The sequence below is a fragment of the Glandiceps talaboti genome, chromosome 17 (assembly GCF_964340395.1).
Source record: "Glandiceps talaboti chromosome 17, keGlaTala1.1, whole genome shotgun sequence".
In the NCBI taxonomy this organism is placed as follows: Eukaryota; Metazoa; Hemichordata; class Enteropneusta; family Spengelidae; genus Glandiceps; species Glandiceps talaboti.
Genome location: NC_135565.1, coordinates 2,671,926 through 2,692,547, shown reverse-complemented (window position 1 = coordinate 2,692,547; position 20,622 = coordinate 2,671,926). Strand labels below are relative to the sequence as shown.

The following is a 20,622-nucleotide window of genomic DNA, read 5'->3' as shown; positions in this document are numbered from 1 at the left end:
CCTCAAAAAATCTACAAGGAGACATCTCAGTCAAAGACAATGGACATTACTTTCAGACGAAAATTTTGGAGAGGGAAGTTAATTCGATGTACCTTGTTATGTGTAAATGGTACTAAACCCGGCAGCAAATGGCCATGGTCGTACGTTGTTATGTGTTAATGGTACTAAACTCGGCAGCAAATGGCCATGGTCGGTCCTTCTCAAAGTTTATTTCTGAGATCGGTTATTTATCATTAAAAGCAAGACAAAGGGCAATTTTCAGTTTCTTGTATACAAATTGAATGTTGTCATAATTACAGCTAGTTGTCATAGTTACAGCTAGAGGAGCTCTAATCAACATTCTAATGAGTTTTGACATTTTGTTTAGTCTGTTTACTTTGATGTATTACTGCCGTAACATTTTTATTTCATTATATTTCTAGTAATATTTCCGTATTTTCCGTTGGACCCAATGAACAGTAAAGCTTGTAGATTGTAAATTTCAATAACCGATAGGAAATATGTTTACTTTCATCACCTTTGGGAAATAACGAGTAAAACGTTTATTGTGTACTGTTTTGTTTTGTTTTTTTGTTTGATTTGATAGAGGAGTACCAGAAAATAGTTCAAACATCACACGTAATTCAATTCAGGACAACTAGTATTGGCTACAGCACATGGATGGATGGACGGATGAATGAATGAATGAATGAATGAATGAATGAATGAATGAATGAATGAATGAATGAATGAATGAATGAATGAATGAATGAATGAATGAATGAATGAACGGACGGGCACGCACGCACGCAGGCAGGCAGGCAGGCAGACAGACAGACAGACAGACAGACAGACAGACAGACAGACAGACAGACAGACAGACAGACAGAGACAGACTTGGAGAAGGAAAGGAAGGAATGGAGGGAGATGGATTGGGGAGATGTAGTCATTCAAATAATGGGGGTAGCTAAAGAGCTTCAGTAATTACAGGAGGGAGGAGCGTGGGAATGGGGGGGGGTTCACTTTTTACAGACCCGGTTCTCGGGGAGGGCCGTATTTTAGGAAAAGGGATTAGGGAAGGGTACTATTTTGACTCATTTTAATGACTAACTTTGAATTAATTTGTGATTTTGGCATCTCACTGCTGTCATGGATTCTATATCGGTTATAGCTGGGGTTAGGTACCATAATATCAGAATATATCAATAAAATCACTGCTAAGTTACATCCAGGTAATGAATTGATTATCAGTTGTGATGTGACGAGAGTGGTGAGACTAACGGTGGGACTCACGGTGGGACTTACGGTGAGACTCACGGTGGGACTAACGGTGGGACTTACGGTGGGACTCACGGTGGGACTCACGGTGAGACTAACGGTGAGACTCACGGTGAGACTCACGGTGGGACTTACGGTGAGACTCACGGTGGGACTCACGGTGAGACTCACGGTGGAACTAACGGTGGGACTTACAGGAGTAAAATATATGGGTAAGTGAACAGTAATGACGTCATCAGTCTGGGAAAGGGAGATTAGACCGCTTACAACAACGACTGACCTGTCAGTCTAATGGGTAAGATATTTGGGGATAATATTGTTGAATGAAAATGTTGATCCTGATCCGGACATTGTCGACAGTGTGTATGCTTATCAAACATTAGCAGTTGTGGCCTTCACGAACTCAGCCAAAGATCCAAACACATGTATTATTGTTTAATACAGTCCATTCATATAAAGTCCATGTGGTGATAATAGTAGGAAGTAACCTATAATTTTTTAAACTAACAATGTGGTGGCATCAAGTCTTCATCATTAAATTCTTACTTTCCATACATGTCAGCATTTTAACTGTTTTAAAAACATTTTAACAGGTGGAGGGTCATTTTTTTTCAAGTTAGAGAAAGGAAATTGAGGGAGAGACACTTTTTAGAAAGACGGAATCGGGGAGGGTGACATTTTACCGTGACAACACACAGGGAACCCAGGAACCGTGTGACAAACAAAACGAAACAAACAAACAAACAAACAAACAAACAAATAAATAAATAAATGAATGAATGAATGAATGAATGAATGAATGAATGAATGAATGAATGAATGAATGAATGAATGAATGAATGAATGAATGAATGAATGAATGAACAAGCAAACGAACGACAAGTATAGGAACAAATAAAATAATTAAATAAACCAGCAAATAAACAGATACTCATGGGGTTTTTTCCTATACCATCACTACAAAAAAAAACATATTTAGTATACCCCGATGAGTATCTGTTTATTTGCTGGTTTATTTAATTATTTTATTTGTTCCTATACTTGTCGTTCGTTTGCTTGTTCATTTATTTATTTATTTATTTATTTATTTATTTATTTATTTATTTATTTATTTATTTATTTATTTATTTATTTATTTGTTCGTTTGTTTGTCTGTCTGTCTGTGTGTTTGTTTGTCTGTTTGTTTGTTTGCTTGTTTATTAATTTATTTATTTGTGTGTTTGTTTTGTTTGTTTCGTTTTGTTTGTCACACGGTTCCTGGGTTCCCTGTGGACAACAGACCGGACAGGAATTCCCCTTACCCTCACCCCTGTAATTACTGAAGGCTGTCTTAGATGGGTGGCAGAGAAACGAACAGTGAGTATGTTTTGATATAGCAAGTCATTGCAATGCCAATCATTTTGGTATGTTAATAATTAACAGTGTATGTAACACTTCATCATTGCATAGCGATAATGTATTCACGTATTATAATGACGTCATTGTATATTTATAGTAACAAAGACCCGAACTGTATTTGGGAAATATATACTAGTATGCTATAATTGAGATTGATCTAGACTAGGCATTTTTACAGAAAGTCACAGTTGAAAGCAGTTCTCATTTTGCATACGTATTTGACATACCAATGTAAAACCAGCTGTCTATGCGTGGCTGTGCAGCTCCATAGTCTGAATATACGAGGGGAGACCCGGAAGGTCAATGAACTTTGGACTGTAGTCAGACATCTTGTAAGTTACGCCACTTACCGTGATCGTGGAAGTATAACCCACTCCATGCCGTGATAAACATGACACAATGAAGATCTACTGACTATTACAACGTTAAGGTGAGTATCTGTCTATGTGCAACCGTACAACTATTTATTCCTACATTACTCGGCCTGTGTAGAGGCTGTGTATTTAACATAACCTTGGTTGTAGGTTGTATGATCCTTTTGTGAAAATATAGTGGTGACCTCATAGCATCAACAAGGTTCTGGTTTACAGTACGACATTTCAGTAAAACTCTGACGTCACGATATATAATGTCTGATACACGACTTCATCTATGCAGTGTCTTCAAGATATCGTTATTACAAGATTTGAATGGGTAGAGATGAATGGGTGGGATGGGGTTTGGGGACATTTAATAATACCAGGCAAGTAGCCAGCTGCCTTTAGTTTGATACTCACAGGGCAGTGTGTAATGGATGATAAATATAGCATATGGTATGTACAATTGTACATGGGGATACATTTGCATTGAGGAGAACGATATGTTAAACCACAGTTACTCCATCTCTGTTGTTGTAATGTGGACTACATGTAACTCAGACTGTTTCAAAGCTTTCATGTGTATACTATAGTATAGTCATTTAAGCATAGTATACATACATTTGTATATATCATACACGAGTACAATGTATTCAGTCTATATGTGTGTGTGTGTGTGTATGTATGTGTATGTGTATGTATGTGTCTGCCTGTGTCTGTGTCTGTCTGTGTGTGTGTCTGTGTGTGTGTGTGTGTGTGTGTGTGTGTGCAGATTGATTCAAGTGCCTGTGTTTCTAAACATAATCCACTCATACAGTGTACATATTGTATATCAACACATTTATTTGTCATTGTGCTACAGTCATATAATATCATATGTTTAGATTGTTCTTCATCATAAACAAACTTGTAGTCTGCATCTGCTATGTGTTTTAACCAGCTAAAAGGTTACATTCAATCATAAACAGTATCACATATATTGGTATTTCCAGATAGGTACTCTACACAGCTGAAAACCATGGCAACTGCTAGTGGTGTCAAGAATGACGTCAATACAGTAATAGGCCTGGCTGTAACACATGTAATTGTTGGGTTATTTTGTGTATCACTTGAATGGGCTATCATTGAGTATAAATGTTATCTGTATACACTTAGTGTACCTCTATGGGCTGGCACATTGGTAAGTGAACTGATTGAAGATTTTCCCTTTAGTCATTATGACTATATATATTATCATTTCTACAAAGAGGGACACAAGCCGAATTTTTACGTGTTCAGGCGTAGTTTTTTCTGTATATTTCAAAGGTACTCACATTATTGTATCTACTGATGCACTTGTACACTTAAACTACCACATGAAATTGACTGAACTCAAACTAAAGATATAACTCATAGACGACGATGATGTAATGTATTATACGTAATCGAAATAAGATGTTGATGAAATCCCTACTTTGCAATCATCTTTTCTAACAATGCCACAAGACAGTAGTAATGTTATGTTAAACTGGAATGTGGTTTTAGTATTTTCACTTATAATCTCAGTTTGTACCACTTTGAGAACTTGCAGAGCTCTTAGAACTTGTTAGTCTAGATGCCAACATGGTCTCTCACTAACCCACTGTACGTGGAGGTGTAAATCATAATGGTACCGCATAAGAACTAGACTTAGAACTTGTGTACCACTAAGTGCTAACTGTACCGCTAATAATGACGTCACAGTACCAATGAAGGCAATTTGTGTATTAGTTTTACATTTTAGGTTTATATCGACCAATTTATTGTATTCCTATCAATGATTTATTATCTTAATATTACACATTACAGTTTATGACGACTGGAGGAGTTGGTTATACATTGAAAAATAATCATAGCTCAAAGTTGGTAAGTATTTAAAGAGAGCAGTAAGAAAACGTCACAATTTCTGTGTTATATGTTTCACCGTATGAGCACAATGAAATGTGACATTTCCCAGAAAACAGCTTTCTTTATGATATCTATGTTTAGCCTCTGTAAACAACAACAACAACAGCAACAACAACAACAAACCTACCACGACCAATAATTTAGCCAGCACATAGATTGTACTCTGGTTGGCATTGTAATGTTAGAGATAATCCGGGTGTATTAACAGTTATACTTTGATATATACCCCGGTATATATATATGTGTGTGTGTGTGTGTGTGTGTGTGTGTGTGTGTGTGTATGCATGTGTGGCTGTCTGTGTGTGCATGTGTGTGTGTGTATAAACACACACACACACACACACACACACACACACACACACACACACATATATATATATATAGTAAATAGTATCAAACTCGTAGAATAGAGTGCTCGATGCTTGGGTAAGCAGGGCGGGAATAATCAAAGTAAGTTGGTTGGAACTTGAGGTGCTTAGTTGTAACTCCGAGTTTCACGCTCAATGTGTTCATCAGACAACATTAGATGCGTTCATCAGATAGATAGATAGATAGATAGATAGTTGTCTGATGAACGCATTGAGCGTGAAACTCGGAGTTACAACTAAGCACCTCAAGTTCCAACCAACTTACTTTGATTATATATATATATATATATATATATATATATATATATATATATTCTGAATATGATGTACTGTTATAAGGCTTATACCTGATATATTCCATGTTATACTCTATGTGATGCTGTATAAATATATAGATCTATTTTCTCTATTTTATCAGGTACGTGATTTCTTTTCATTATCCGTACTAGCCACATTAACGTCGTCTGTTGTTGTGGCATATGGTGTCATTGCAGCATGGGTAGATTCTACTACAGATAAGGTGGGTGCCATGGCAACAACTCTTTAGATTTTGATTCGATATGAGAGAGAAAGGGGAGGGAGATATAATAGAGAGGGGGCGGACAGACTGACAGAGCGGATGAATGGATGGAGACAAAGAAATTGAGTTAATCAGATAGATAGATAGATAGATAGGTAGATAGATAGATAGATAGATAGATTTATACATTGTGAATTATTTTTGTCGGTCAGTTTTACACTTACATTTGTAGTCCCTTTTTGTGTGCTGTTATTTTCTTTCCTTTATTGCAATTTTTTTTAAACTTCAGTCTGTACAACACGCGCTGAGACGCATGTGTAGCACGTTTTCTTACAAGAAATAAAATAATAATAATAGATAGATAGATAGATAGATATATAGATAGATAGATAGATAGATAGATAGATAGATAGATAGATAAAAAATAGATAGATAGATAGATAGACATAGGAGGTAGACATTTGTGAGTGTATCTGTGTGTGTGCATGCGCACGTCTGTGTGTGTGTGTGTGTGTGTGTTTGTGTGTGTGTGTGTGCATGCGCATGGCCACAAAGACATACCGGTGGACGAGAACTAGAAAGAGGTCAGAGGTAAGATAAGCAATGGAATGAGACACAGATATCTCACAGTTTATAATGTTCAAGTCGAAAGATAATATTTTTAGTGACGTCACTAACTGAATGTGCCATTATATTTTTCCATAGGACTTACAGGTTGGCGTTGACATAACCATAGCAACCCTTGGAACAATAGAATTATGTGTTTCTATTACGTCATCAATTGTGGCAAGCAGATTACACAGAGTATTCAAATATACACCTTTGAGGTAGGAAATAGCTACTGAGACTAGCCACAACTGAAAGGTTTTTTGAAACTGTTTTGTTATAATGACGTATTCCTAATATTGGACACAATGAATAGTAATGAATCATATGCAGGTTAACATATTTATGTAGCTGTACACATAATGACTCCAAACAAATTGAATTTGATGTCCACACCCTATAATCAACAACCCCAATATAATCACCATTTAAACCTGTTACTATGACTACCTTTAATTTACATATACTAATAATCAGTATTTTAATAATCTTCAGTGAATATATTGTTGATTGTCTAGTCAAAAAACTACTACTCCAGTCAATTAAAGCTAATACAGATCTAACTATTATAGGAACCATACTCCAGTCAATTAAAGCTAATACAGATCTAACTACTCCAGTTAATTAAAGCTAATACAGATCTAACTATTATAGGCACCATACTCCAGTTAATTAAAGCTAATACAGATCTAACTATTATAGGAACCATACTCCAGTCAATTAAAGTTAATACAGATCTAACTATTATAGGAACCATACTCCAGTCAATTAAAGCTAATACAGATCTAACTATTATAGGAACCATACTCCAGTCAATTAAAGCTAATACAGATCTAACTATTATAGGAACCATACTTCTAACACACTACTACTCCAGTCAATTAAAGCTAATACAGATCTAACTATTATAGGAACCATACTCCAGTCAATTAAAGTTAATACAGATCTAACTATTATAGGAACCATACTCCAGTCAATTAAAGCTAATACAGATCTAACTATTATAGGAACCATACTCCAGTCAATTAAAGTTAATACAGATCTAACTATTATAGGAACCATACTCCAGTCAATTAAAGTTAATACAGATCTAACTATTATAGGCACCATACTCCAGTCAATTAAAGCTAATACAGATCTAACTATTATAGGAACCATACTCCAGTCAATTAAAGTTAATACAGATCTAACTATTATAGGAACCATACTCCAGTCAATTAAAGTTAATACAGATCTAACTATTATAGGCACCATACTCCAGTCAATTAAAGCTAATACAGATCTAACTATTATAGGAACCATACTCCAGTCAATTAAAGCTAATACAGATCTAACTATTATAGGAACCATACTCCAGTCAATTAAAGCTAATACAGATCTAACTATTATAGGAACCATACTCCAGTCAATTAAAGCTAATACAGATCTAACTATTATAGGAACCATACTCCAGTCAATTAAAGCTAATACAGATCTAACTATTATAGGAACCATACTCCAGTCAATTAAAGCTAATACAGATCTAACTATTATAAGCACCATACTCCAGTCAATGCTTCTCCTCGGCAAATAATAAAAAAAATCAGATAAATAAATTGAAACACGCGAGTGACATTACAAGTGTTTATGTATATCTACACTGTAGTCTAGCCGTTTTGATTTATTTTGCCATAATATGGGGAGATCATATTTTAGCATTTATACCCACAGACACTGCCAATTAGTCAGAAAGTGTGAGTAAATATCGGTAAATGTTGGTTAATAAGACATGTAGAGTGTAGTTTTTGTTTACTGATGTCTGTTACAACCACTAGCAATGTATTTTTTCACAATGCTGTTGAGTTTTGTTCACCTAGTGACTACGCTCGCCATAGGCTACGTGCTATCCATGTCTCTTTATGACGTCATAAAATCTCGTGGTCTAGGTGGGACCGGAAATACCCGAAAACTCTCGAAGTAAATCCGAAGGGAAGTGACTGAAAAAGGGTCATTTTAAGGTGTTTGCAGACGCTTTTGAAAAGTTTTAAAACCAGAATGCATTTCACAAACATGTCGTCTAGCAAATTAGCGATAGTGAATGTGAGCATTTTGAATCACCTTTAAAGCTAATACAGATCTAACTATTATAGGCACCATACTCCAGTCAATTAAAGTTAATACAGATCTAACTATTATAGGAACCATACTTCTAACACACTACTACTCCAGTCAATTAAAGCTAATACAGATCTAACTATTATAGGAACCATACTCCAGTCAATTAAAGCTAATACAGATCTAACTATTATAGGAACCATACTTCTAACACACTACTACTCCAGTCAATTAAAGCTAATACAGATCTAACTATTATAGGCACCATACTCCAGTCAATTAAAGCTAATACAGATCTAACTATTATAGGAACCATACTCCAGTCAATTAAAGCTAATACAGATCTAACTATTATAGGAACCATACTCCAGTCAATTAAAGCTAATACAGATCTAACTATTATAGGAACCATACTCCAGTCAATTAAAGCTAATACAGATCTAACTATTATAGGAACCATACTCCAGTCAATTAAAGTTAATACAGATCTAACTATTATAGGAACCATACTCCAGTCAATTAAAGCTAATACAGATCTAACTATTATAGGAACCATACTCCAGTCAATTAAAGCTAATACAGATCTAACTATTATAGGAACCATACTCCAGTCAATTAAAGTTAATACAGATCTAACTATTATAGGAACCATACTCTAACACACTACATGTAGTCATGTGTGAAATGGAGTCAGTTCATTGGATAAAGTATTCCTTCCCCTTGTAGTTACATGAGACGATATTATATGAATGTTTTAAATAAGTTCACTACTACAGAACAACACAGCATTGTAAATACTAGTAGTTCTAGCATGTTCATGAATTGACTCTTAGCTCACAGGTGTCTGTGGGTTCTAGTGAGTGTCACAATCTCACAGGTGACTGTGGGTTCTAGAGAGTGTCACAATCTCACAGGTGACTGGGTTCTAGAGAGTGTCACAATCTCACAGGTGACCGTGGGTTCTAGAGAGTGTCACAATCTCACAGTTGACCGTGGGTTCTAGAGAGTGTCACAATCTCACAGGTGACTGTGGGTTCTAGAGAGTGTCACAATCTCACAGGTGACCGTGGGTTCTAGAGAATGTCACAATCTCACAGTTGACCGTGGGTTCTAGAGAGTGTCACAATCTCACAGGTGACTGTGGGTTCTAGTGAGTGTCACAATCTCACAGGTGACTGTGGGTTCTAGTGAGTGTCACAATCTCACAGGTGACTGTGGGTTCTAGAGAGTGTCACAATCTCACAGGTGACTGGGTTCTAGACAGTGTCACAATCTCACAGGTGACTGGGTTCTAGTGAGTATCACAATCTCACAGGTGACCGTGGGTTCTAGAGAGTGTCACAATCTCACAGGTGACTGTGGGTTCTAGAGAGTGTCCACAATCTCACAGTTGACTGGGTTCTAGTGAGTGTCACAATCTCACAGGTGACTGTGGGTTCTAGAGAGTGTCACAATCTCACAGGCGTCTGTGGGTTCTAGAGAGTGTCACAATCTCACAGGTGACTGTGGGTTCTAGAGCGTGTCACAATCTCACAGGTGACTGGGTTCTAGTGAGTGTCACAATCTCACAGGTGACTGTGGGTTCTAGAGAGTGTCCACAATCTCACAGTTGACTGTGGGTTCTAGAGAGTGTCACAATCTCACAGGTGACTGTGGGTTCTAGAGAGTGTCCACAATCTCACAGTTGACTGGGTTCTAGTGAGTGTCACAATCTCACAGGTGACTGTGGGTTCTAGAGAGTGTCACAATCTCACAGGTGACTGGGTTCTAGAGAGTGTCACAATCTCACAGGTGACTGTGGGTTCTAGAGAGTGTCACAATCTCACAGGTGACTGGGTTCTAGAAAGTGTCACAATCTCACAGGTGACTGGGTTCTAGAAAGTGTCACAATCTCACAGGTGACTGGGTTCTAGAGAGTGTCACAATCTCACAGGTGACTGTGGGTTCTAGAAAGTGTCACAATCTCACAGGTGACTGTGGGTTCTAGAGAGTGTCCACAATCTCACAGTTGACTGGGTTCTAGTGAGTGTCACAATCTCACAGGTGACTGTGGGTTCTAGAGAGTGTCACAATCTCACAGGTGACTGGGTTCTAGAGAGTGTCACAATCTCACAGGTGACTGTGGGTTCTAGAGAGTGTCACAATCTCACAGGTGACTGGGTTCTAGAGAGTGTCACAATCTCACAGGTGACTGGGTTCTAGAGAGTGTCACAATCTCACAGGTGACTGGGTTCTAGAGAGTGTCACAATCTCACAGGTGACTGGGTTCTAGAAAGTGTCACAATCTCACAGGTGACTGGGTTTTAGAGAGTGTCACAATCTCAGGTGACTGGGTTCTAGAGAGTGTCACAGTCTCACAGGTGACTGTGGGTTCTAGAGAGTGTCACAATCTCACAGGTGACTGTGGGTTCTAGTGAGTGTCACAATCTCACAGGTGACTGTGGGTTCTAGAGAGTGTCACAATCTCACAGGTGACTGTGGGTTCTAGAGAGTGTCACAATCTCACAGTTGACTGTGGGTTCTAGAGAGTGTCACAATCTCACAGGTGACTGTGGGTTCTAGAGAGTGTCACAATCTCACAGGTGACTGGGTTCTAGAGAGTGTCACAATCTCACAGGTGTCTGTGGGTTCTAGAGAGTGTCACAATCTCACAGGTGACTGGGTTCTAGAGAGTGTCACAATCTCACAGGTGACTGTGGGTTCTAGAGAGTGTCACAATCTCACAGTTGACTGTGGGTTCTAGAGTGTCACAATCTCACAGGTGACTGTGGGTTCTAGAGAGTGTCACAATCAAACAGTCTTTAGTTGTTTAGTAACATGAATACGAAATATGAAGAATATGAGTGTATGTATAATCAGAAGAAAGTTGTGTTTTCAGTCCACAGTTTTCTTACATTGAAAATGTTTTAATGAAATATTTAAATCAACTGTAGGCCCTAATACATGAAATGATTGCCATCAGCTCTATGACCTGATATATGAAATAATTTATGTATTCTACATGTATTGCTTTGATGACAAGTTTTGTAGTTTGTAATATGTTAGTGTCATACTATCTTTTTGTTAACAGGACCATTGGAGAATACCACACAACCAAAAACAGAACAATTCTCCTGGTACCAATGTCAGCTGACCAGATTCCCCTCATTTACATACCAGATGATCACAAACTCAGAGACGTCAAAGTAACGGAGTAACATTGAGGTCAAGGGTCATCATAAAAAACCTGCACATTTCAGAGAAGATACGAAGCAACACACGAATATTTTTGATTACAAAAACATACATTACAAAATGGAATACATTGTATTATTATAATTATGTAGTCTCGCGTATTATAAAGATTTCATAACAAAGACAAGGTACACTGAGATAGATTAAGGATTGCAGAAACATCCTGTTAGTATAGGGCATCTCTCTCTCCCTCCCCTCCCCTTCCTCCCTCTCTCTCTCCATCTCCCCCTCCCCCTCCCTCCCTCCCCTCCCTCTCTCCCCCCCCCCTCTCTCTCTCTCTCTCTCTCTCTCTCTCTCTCTCTCTCTCTCTCTCTCTCTCTCTCTCTCTCTCTCTCTCTCTCTCTCTCTCTCTCTCTCTCTCTCTCTCTCTCTCTCTCTCTCTCTCTCTCTCTCTCTCTCTCTCTCTCTCTCTCTCTCTCTCTCTCTCTCTCTCTCTCTCCCCTATCGATAGTTGATTTCCACTGTTAGTATAATGTAGTGTACCATACTGTACATCTCTGAAGGAGAGTGGGGGGGGATGTATAATGACACATTGAAATATGTGTAGCAGGGGGAGGGCTACGTAAATTCTTTGGGTTCATATCGGAAGGGGGGGGGGGAGTGCTGCAAAAAAAATTTTTGACCAAAATATTTTCACCTCAGGCCCTCCTCTTGCTGTAAATTCTGACCCCAGCATAATTTCTTGTAGTTCAATTTATCACAGCCGATTACTAATGTAGAGTACATGGCTATTCTTCAAGATAATTTGTTTTGTTGTTTTTATCGTTTTTGTTGGTGTTGTTGTTGTTGACGTTGCTGTTGTTGTTGTTGTTGTTGTTGTTGTTGTTGTTGTTGTTGTTGTTTTATGGGGTATAACCGGGGGATTATTGAACATTAAATGAATTTAAACAATCTCTTTTACTATTGTACAATGGGTAGTGTATCATATTACTTAATCTTCGTACTATCACAATGCTATGAGCACAATAAGTAATATTTTGTGAACCAATAATTCAAACTCTTCATTTCCTACTAGGGGTTGGTGAATGGCAATAAAACAATATTTTAGTACAACTAAAAAACGTTGCTAAATTGGTTTTCTCATTCCATACAAAGTCTTTGTAAAGTATTACTGCAACGTTATTCAGAATGAAAAACTGTTTAAGTGACTGCATCACTGTGTGTGTAGAATGTGTCGATGTGTGTTTTAATGTTAATGTTAACAAACATTATTTTCATGTTTCATTTATTAGATAAATAGGGGAATGGTTTTAAAGGGGAACACTATTCCAAGAAATAAAGATATTTACATAAACTTTGGGTTCTGAACAGTCACTTTATTATTTCACATCACATAAATATCGCTTGGGTTGCAAAGAAATACTATGAATTGAAATTCTTTTTCGCCTCTAAGTTTTTCTATCAGTGGTGCACCATTGCATGATGGGGCTTAGCAGACAAACGAGCACAAATTACTTGATGTGATCACGCAATGACTATTTAGAGCCAATACTTAATATGGTCATGCAATGACTATTTAGAACCCATACTTAATGTGAAGACACACAGTATAAGTCTTGAAGTCACAGTATAAGTCTTGAAGACACACAGTATAAGTCTTGAGGACACACAGTATAAGTCTTGAAGGCACACAGTTTAAGTCTTGAAGCCACAGTATAAGTCTTGAAGACACACAGTATAAGTCTTGAAGTCACAGTATAAGTCTTGAAAACACACAGTATAAGTCTTGAGGACACACAGTATATGTCTTGAAGACACACAGTATAAGTCTTGAAGTCACAGTATAAAGTCTTGAAGACACACAGTATAAGTCTTGAAGACACACAGTATAAGTCTTGAAGACACAGTATAAGTCTTGAAGACACAGTATAAGTCTTGAAGACACAGTATAGTCTTGAAGACACAGTATAAGTCTTGAAAACACACAGTATAAGTCTTGAAGACACACAGTATAAGTCTTGACACAGTATAAGTCTTGAAGACACACAGTATAAGTCTTGAAGTCACAGTATAAGTCATTAAGACACACAGTATAAGTCGAAGTCACAGTATAAAGTCTTGAAGACACACAGTATAAGTCTTGAAGACACAGTATAAGTCTTGAAGACACACAGTATAAGTCTTGAAGTCACAGTATAAGTCTTGAAGACACACAGTATAAGTCTTGAAGACACAGTATAAGTCTTGAGGACACAGTATAAGTCTTGAAGACACACAGTATAAGTCTTGAAGTCACACAGTACAAGTCTTGAAGACACAGTATAAGTCTTGACAGTATAAGTCATGAAGACACACAGTATAAGTCTTGACAAAGTATAAGTCATGAAGACACACAGTATAAGTCATGAAGACACACAGTATAAGTCTTGAAGACACACAGTATAAGTCTTGACACAGTATAAGTCATGAAGACACACAGTATAAGTCATGAAGACACACAGTATAAGTCTTGACACAGTATAAGTCTTGAAGACACACCGTATAAGTCTTGAAGACACAGTATAAATCTTGAGGACACACATGCAGTATAAGTCTTGAAGACACAGTATAAATCTTGAGGACACACATGTAGTATAAGTCTTGAAGACACACAGTATAAGACAGTAATAAACTACGTAGATATTCACACGATAGGCAGTTTCCCACAACGTCGAATAGATGAAAAACAAGTGATCTCAACGATGTACATGGGTTGTCATAGAAACTGTTCAGATACATGTACTAGATAATAGGTGTAGTCAACCAAGCTTTTCTTGCAAAAAGCTGTTTTTACGCAGGGTTTCAGTGGGCGCGTATTTTTTGTTTTGATCGGTAGTGGGAGGGTAGCAAACCAGGAAGAATTGCGACGGGGAAGTCCTGATTTGATGCAGTTGGAGGGAAAACATGATTTTTTTATTTTTTTATTTTTTTTTTTTTTTGGGGGGGGGGCACACATTGTGTACGCAAATATGAGTTGTTTGTATAGTGGTAGAGCAAATGTTTCAGTGATGAGGAGTGGGTAAATCATTCTCAATATAATATTAGGTGGGCAGTGCCGGTGTAGGCCCAATTGAAACCCAGTGGGAGGGAGGGAGGGCAGATATGGATAATATACCCTTCACCACCATGTATAATACACCCTCCCCACAATTTTTTAGGTGGGGGGGGGCGATTCTATGAAAATATCGTTTTTGGTCTGAAACAACATAATTATATTAAAAAGTACAAATCTGCCGTTGGCTGCATCTTACATGCAATATGTCATTCCACCAATTTGATCAATCAAGGTTAAATCAAGTCAATATCCAAAATAAACAAATATGCTTTCGATAACCCGACCATCCTAGTTTCAAGACACCGACCCTAAACATATTTTGAACATTTAAAAAAATTCTTTGACTTCTTGACCTTCATGTACGTCTGTTTTCTTTCTCCAAATGATACCTGTACATATTTCATCAAACTATCACAGAAGGGGCATTCTGACAAACATTTCGTGTGTTATTGGGTCAACGCAATATTTTTCAAAAACAAAAAACAATTAAAAAGATAGAATAAAATAAAATCGCGACCTACCTACTCTATTTTCTGACGACCATGTATATCGGAAACACACAATTATTTTTTTTCGCAAAGTTTATATGTTTGCGAGTTTCTTTGTAATAAGTATTATGCAAACATCTCATATCACACACTACATCTCATATCACACACTACATCTCATATCACACACTACATCTCATATCACACACTACATCTCATATCACACACTACATTTCATATCACACACTACATCTCATATCACACACTACTTTTACTATGACACATTAACAAATTTATTGTAAAACGTACGTGTTTGTATTCAATACCCGTCACCTGTATTCACAGACTGGAATCCACGTGCACGTGGATACAGGTTTTGAATTCAGAATCCCCAATCGCCTTGATTTTAGGCTAACACGTACTGTTTTACGGCACTCATCTTACACCTGCAATACTCAAGTTTGTGTTTTCTTTTGTCCAGGATTATCTGTTCAGTCATAAAAGACGACAGAAAGGAATGATAAATCTGTTCACTTGATGTGTTCACGTGGTGGCGACCTATCCCCACATATTCACATTGTTATTCTATGACATCATTGGGTCATATAGTTAATATGTCCCTAATAGCGGACTAATATGGATACTACCTACAGGTGTAGTACGGTTCACATGCTGTCTACGTAACTACACTGGAATGGAACGCCACTGTAATCTATACCTGGTCAATTATTAATCCAATGCAATTGCACGGTACAAACTGGAGATTGGGCGGTTGGACATTTTGTCCAATTCTTTTAAGCGAAAATATTTCACAAATTTTGGCCATATTAGAAAAAGCAGAAGAAGGTGAGTGTTCAACTATTGTTGGTTCTCTATAATGACACTTAAATATGCACAATTGTTATCAGAATATGGTGTTTATATGTATAACTGACTGTGTTAGGTCTGTTTGACTGACACAGTATTTTCACAATGGCGTATTTATGTACTGGCCGTTATATAAACGTGCATAGGTGATTTGTCTTTTATCCCAGGTCAGAATATTTCAACAATTTTGTCACCACTTTCCACAAATACAAGCAAAGCTGGTTGTTCGCAGTGTAGTGAAATTTCTGATCTAACAACACAGTTCTAACGCCTTATTTGAAATGTGAATAATGAATTGAACAAAAGTCTTGTTTAAAATTAACTTTTAACTTTCCGCCATTTTTTATTTGGTACGAGGGGCAATACAAAAGGTGTATGTAACGTTTGTAGTGTTGAAATCTAACTAGTAAACCTGCAATTATATTTCGTTCATAACCATCGGAGACGGTCAATGCTATACATTGCAAACATACCGTTTAGCTCGGCAAAGACTTCTGCTAACACTTCGGACACACTAAAAATAATTTATTAAACATAAACATGTGACGATCATTTTAATAGCCATCACTGTACTAAAAAAAATACCCCGAAATGTTATGTTAATTCTAGTTTCCATATATATAATCATATACTGTGAATCAAATGAACATGGTATGTACAGTTCCTTCATATATGTCATGTAACTCTCAAACGTTGCCGAACACTCCTGTTCATTTGAACAATTTGAAAGAGCGCCTCTCCTAAGAATTTAGGTAAATATTGATTATTATTCTTGGCAAGTAAGCTGTCATTTGAATTCCTTGTCTTTTCACAGGTCGAACATAGCAACAAAGTGAAATTGTGTTGGTTTTCAGAGGTCGAACATAGCAACAAAGTGAAATTGTGTTGGTTCGGTCAAATTGGGATATTTTGTAATATTGAAATTACAACAATATAGTCCATAGCCTAGGTATACGCTATAATAATGTTAGAGTACTCAGGTCGGGAGACATTTCCTATTTGATTAATACATGTTGCATAAATTTTTATCTTGAGCCATCGCCCATCAATATTACTAATCAATATTTCTTTGGTAAACCTGGGGTAAAAATAATGGTTTCAGAGTTCACATGTAAAATACTGTATAGTATCTGTATGTAACACATTATGTAATTGTCGTAGGAGGCAACTTTGTCAAGTAGTAGGTATAGTGTGTATCACAGGTACTCGAATCAATGTGTAGAAAAAAAATGTATTGTATATAAATAAGACTTACTTATATACATATTTTTTTTTAAATCATACATATTGATTCGAGTACCTGTGGTGTGTATTAGTGATACCTGACAATCAAATACATTTAGTTTGACGACGTTTCAATGACTATATATGATGATAACAGTGGACCCCACCCCCACTGCTGTCATCGTCGTCGTCGTCGTCGTCGTCGTCCGGGTGGTGATGATCGTTGCTATTTTTTTATGTTTGTGGTGGTGATGGTAGTTGTGTTTGTGGTGGTGGGTGAGTGGGTTATGGTGGTGGTGGGTCAGTGGGTTATGGCGGTGGTAGTGGGTGAGTGGATTATGGTGGTGGTAGTGGTGGTGGTGGTGGGTGAGTCGGTTATGGTGGTGGTGGTGGTGGTGGTGGTGGTGGTGGTGGTGGTGGGTCAGTGGGTTATGGTGGTGGTGGTAGTGGTGGTGGGTGAGTGGGTTATGGTGGTGGTGGTGGTGGGTGAGTGGGTTATAGTGGTTATGGTGGTGGTGGTGGTGGTGGTGGTGGTGGTGGTTGTGATATGATGCATTCATCGTCACCCATGTCATCAGAGTACATGTATCTTACATTATTACTAATCATAATCAGAAGTAACGTTCCACAGATCCCAATGACCCATCTCATGTTGTGTTTGTACTCTTTATACGTATACATTCTTGATATACAACTATAATTGAGATTTTAATCAGACTTCGAAATATTAAAATATTCGAGGTTTGTTGGCCCACGCTATTTTTCGCATTGTTTCATCTGTACACCATAACTAAGTTCTGACCAGTGACATTCCATTATTCGTCATGATCCCGGTTTTGATGACATCATAGTTCCCGATACACAACAGAAGCACCGTCTCACTTCTATAAGACCTAACGAAAATGCTGATTGAAAGGACACATCTCGCCTATTTTGTCGACAGTAGTGAGCCTAAATATTACAAAGTTTTGTTGACCCCTCTCTCTTAATTTATGTTTGATCTGTCATATTCTGGAGTCTTGTGTAGGGAACTCAGAAATTTGACAATGGTAGATGTACAATAAATGTAACTATGAAAATTAAAATACAAATATTGTGTTTGAATACATTTATAAATCGACGAATTGTGATATTTTACGGGAAGTGTCACAGTGTGTAATGAGTTAAACAATGAGTCATTCAGTGGGTGCAGATACCAACCAACCATCGCAGCGTTATCACGATATTTATTGTAAGGTTAGACATTGACTAGGTGCCTGTACTGGTGGACTTTGTCACCTTTGTTGTTGAGTATGGCGGCAAATGAGATGACCTCTACAATTGGTAATCTATACATCTAACATTTATATTCCACTTCAATATTTCTTAGGATGTAATGTTCGAAAAAACCCGGAAAATGACATGTCACTTTTAATAGCGAGTCATCATGTATACAGGATATATATCATTATTATGTGTGGTCAGAGTAACCGGTCTTTTTAAGCTAAAATTTGTTGATAGAGATGTTTTTGTTGACCATTTGTGAGCTGAAATTAGAACAATACTTTGCATTTATTGGCCAACCGTACAAATGATTTAAACCTACCATATTTTTCTAATTTGTTCCAGGATTTTGTTGAAAAAGAACTGTCGTCATGACTTCTGCCACTGTCAACGTGTTTACTGGAGCTACTCTGCTGACATTAGGAATCATCTACCTCGGTCTTGGTATTGCATTCACTGTACTGGAATGTTATGGATTCCAGATCGGATTTCAACTCTGGGGAGCCTTAGTGGTAAGTTATGTTATCTGGGGAGTCTTAGTGGTAAGTTATGTTAACTGGGAATTATCCAGGGAGTGTTAGTGCAGTGGGTACACATTAAATTATCCAAGGATTCTTAGTGCAGTGGGTACACATTGAGTTATCCAGGGAGTGTTAGTGCAGTGAGTACACAAATATCCAGGGATTCTTAGTGCAGTTGGTACACATTAAATTATCAAGGGAGTGTCAGAGCAGTGGGTACACATTAAATTATCCAGGGATTCTTTGTGCAGTGGGTACACATTAAATTATCCAGGGATTCTTAGTGCAGTGGGTACACATTAAATTATCCAGGGAGTGTTAGTGCAGTGAGTACACATCAAATTATCCAGGGAGTGTTAGTGCAGTGGGTACACATTAAATTATCCCGGGAGTGTTAGTGCAGTGAGTACACATCAAATTATCCAGGGAGTGTTAGTGCAGTGGGTACACATTAAATTATCCAGGGAGTGTTAGTGCAGTGGGTACACATTAAATTATCCAGGGAGTGTTAGTGCAGTGAGTACACATCAAATTATCCAGGGAGTGTTAGTGCAGTGGGTACACATTAAATTATCCAGGGAGTGTTAGTGCAGTGGGTACACATCGAGTTATCCAGGAAGTCTCAGTGCAGTGAGTACACACTGAGTTATCCAGGGGTTCTTAGTGTAGTGGGTACACATTAAATTATCCAGGGAGTGTTAGTGTAGTGGGGTGACATTAAATTATCCAGGGAGTGTTAGTGCAGTGGGTACACATTAAATTATCCAGGGAGTGTTAGTGTAGTGGGTACACATTAAATTATCCAGGGAGTGTTAGTGCAGTGGGTACACATTAAATTATCCAGGGAGTGTTAGTGCAGTGGGTACACATTAAATTATCCAGGGAGTGTTAGTGTAGTGGGTACACATTAAATTATCCAGGGAGTGTTAGTGCAGTGGGTACACATCAAATTATCCAGGGAGTGTTAGTGTAGTGGGTACACATTGAGTTATGTAGACTAGGGAGCCGTAGAAATACATATACATGTACATAATGGTAATAATTGCATATTAAGGAATTTTAGGGACTCGTATAGGTAAGTACAGAAACTCTACAGATCTAGAAATTACTCTCGTCATTCTGGATGAAATGATCTAGTTTGATAAGGTAGAACCATAGACAGTGGCTAGGGTAGTACAGACTGATGATTTATCGACACAAGAACGATAACTGGATTATTTTATCGATTTTCCTTGTTTCTCCTTCTTTTCCACAGTTCATCATCACAGGCATCTTTGGTGTAATGGCAGACAGAAAGAATAAGAGAGATATGGTAAGCTTTGATTCATTTCCCTCCAGGATAAATTCATCTCGTCTGCTCCAACCATACTATACGTATTAACCGTTCTGTCGTACAAATACAAGTCGATATTTAGGTGACAGCGCCCTCATCAATAAATAAATTAATCCTGTTCAATAAAGTCAGT

The 20,622-nt window shown here is 37.5% G+C and overlaps 1 protein-coding gene across 1 annotated transcript; it reads left to right on the top strand.

The window, feature by feature from the left end:
- Positions 1-2,971: 2,971 nt before the first annotated feature.
- Positions 2,972-11,971, top strand: LOC144448625 (uncharacterized). The gene is made up of 6 exons (XM_078138903.1): positions 2,972-3,085; positions 4,004-4,191; positions 4,839-4,895; positions 5,724-5,825; positions 6,531-6,652; positions 11,596-11,971. Exons 2-6 carry the CDS (start codon positions 4,030-4,032, stop codon positions 11,720-11,722), a joined length of 570 nt encoding a protein of 189 aa, XP_077995029.1. The 5' UTR covers positions 2,972-3,085; positions 4,004-4,029; the 3' UTR covers positions 11,723-11,971.
- The last annotated feature ends 8,651 nt before the right edge of the window (positions 11,972-20,622 follow it).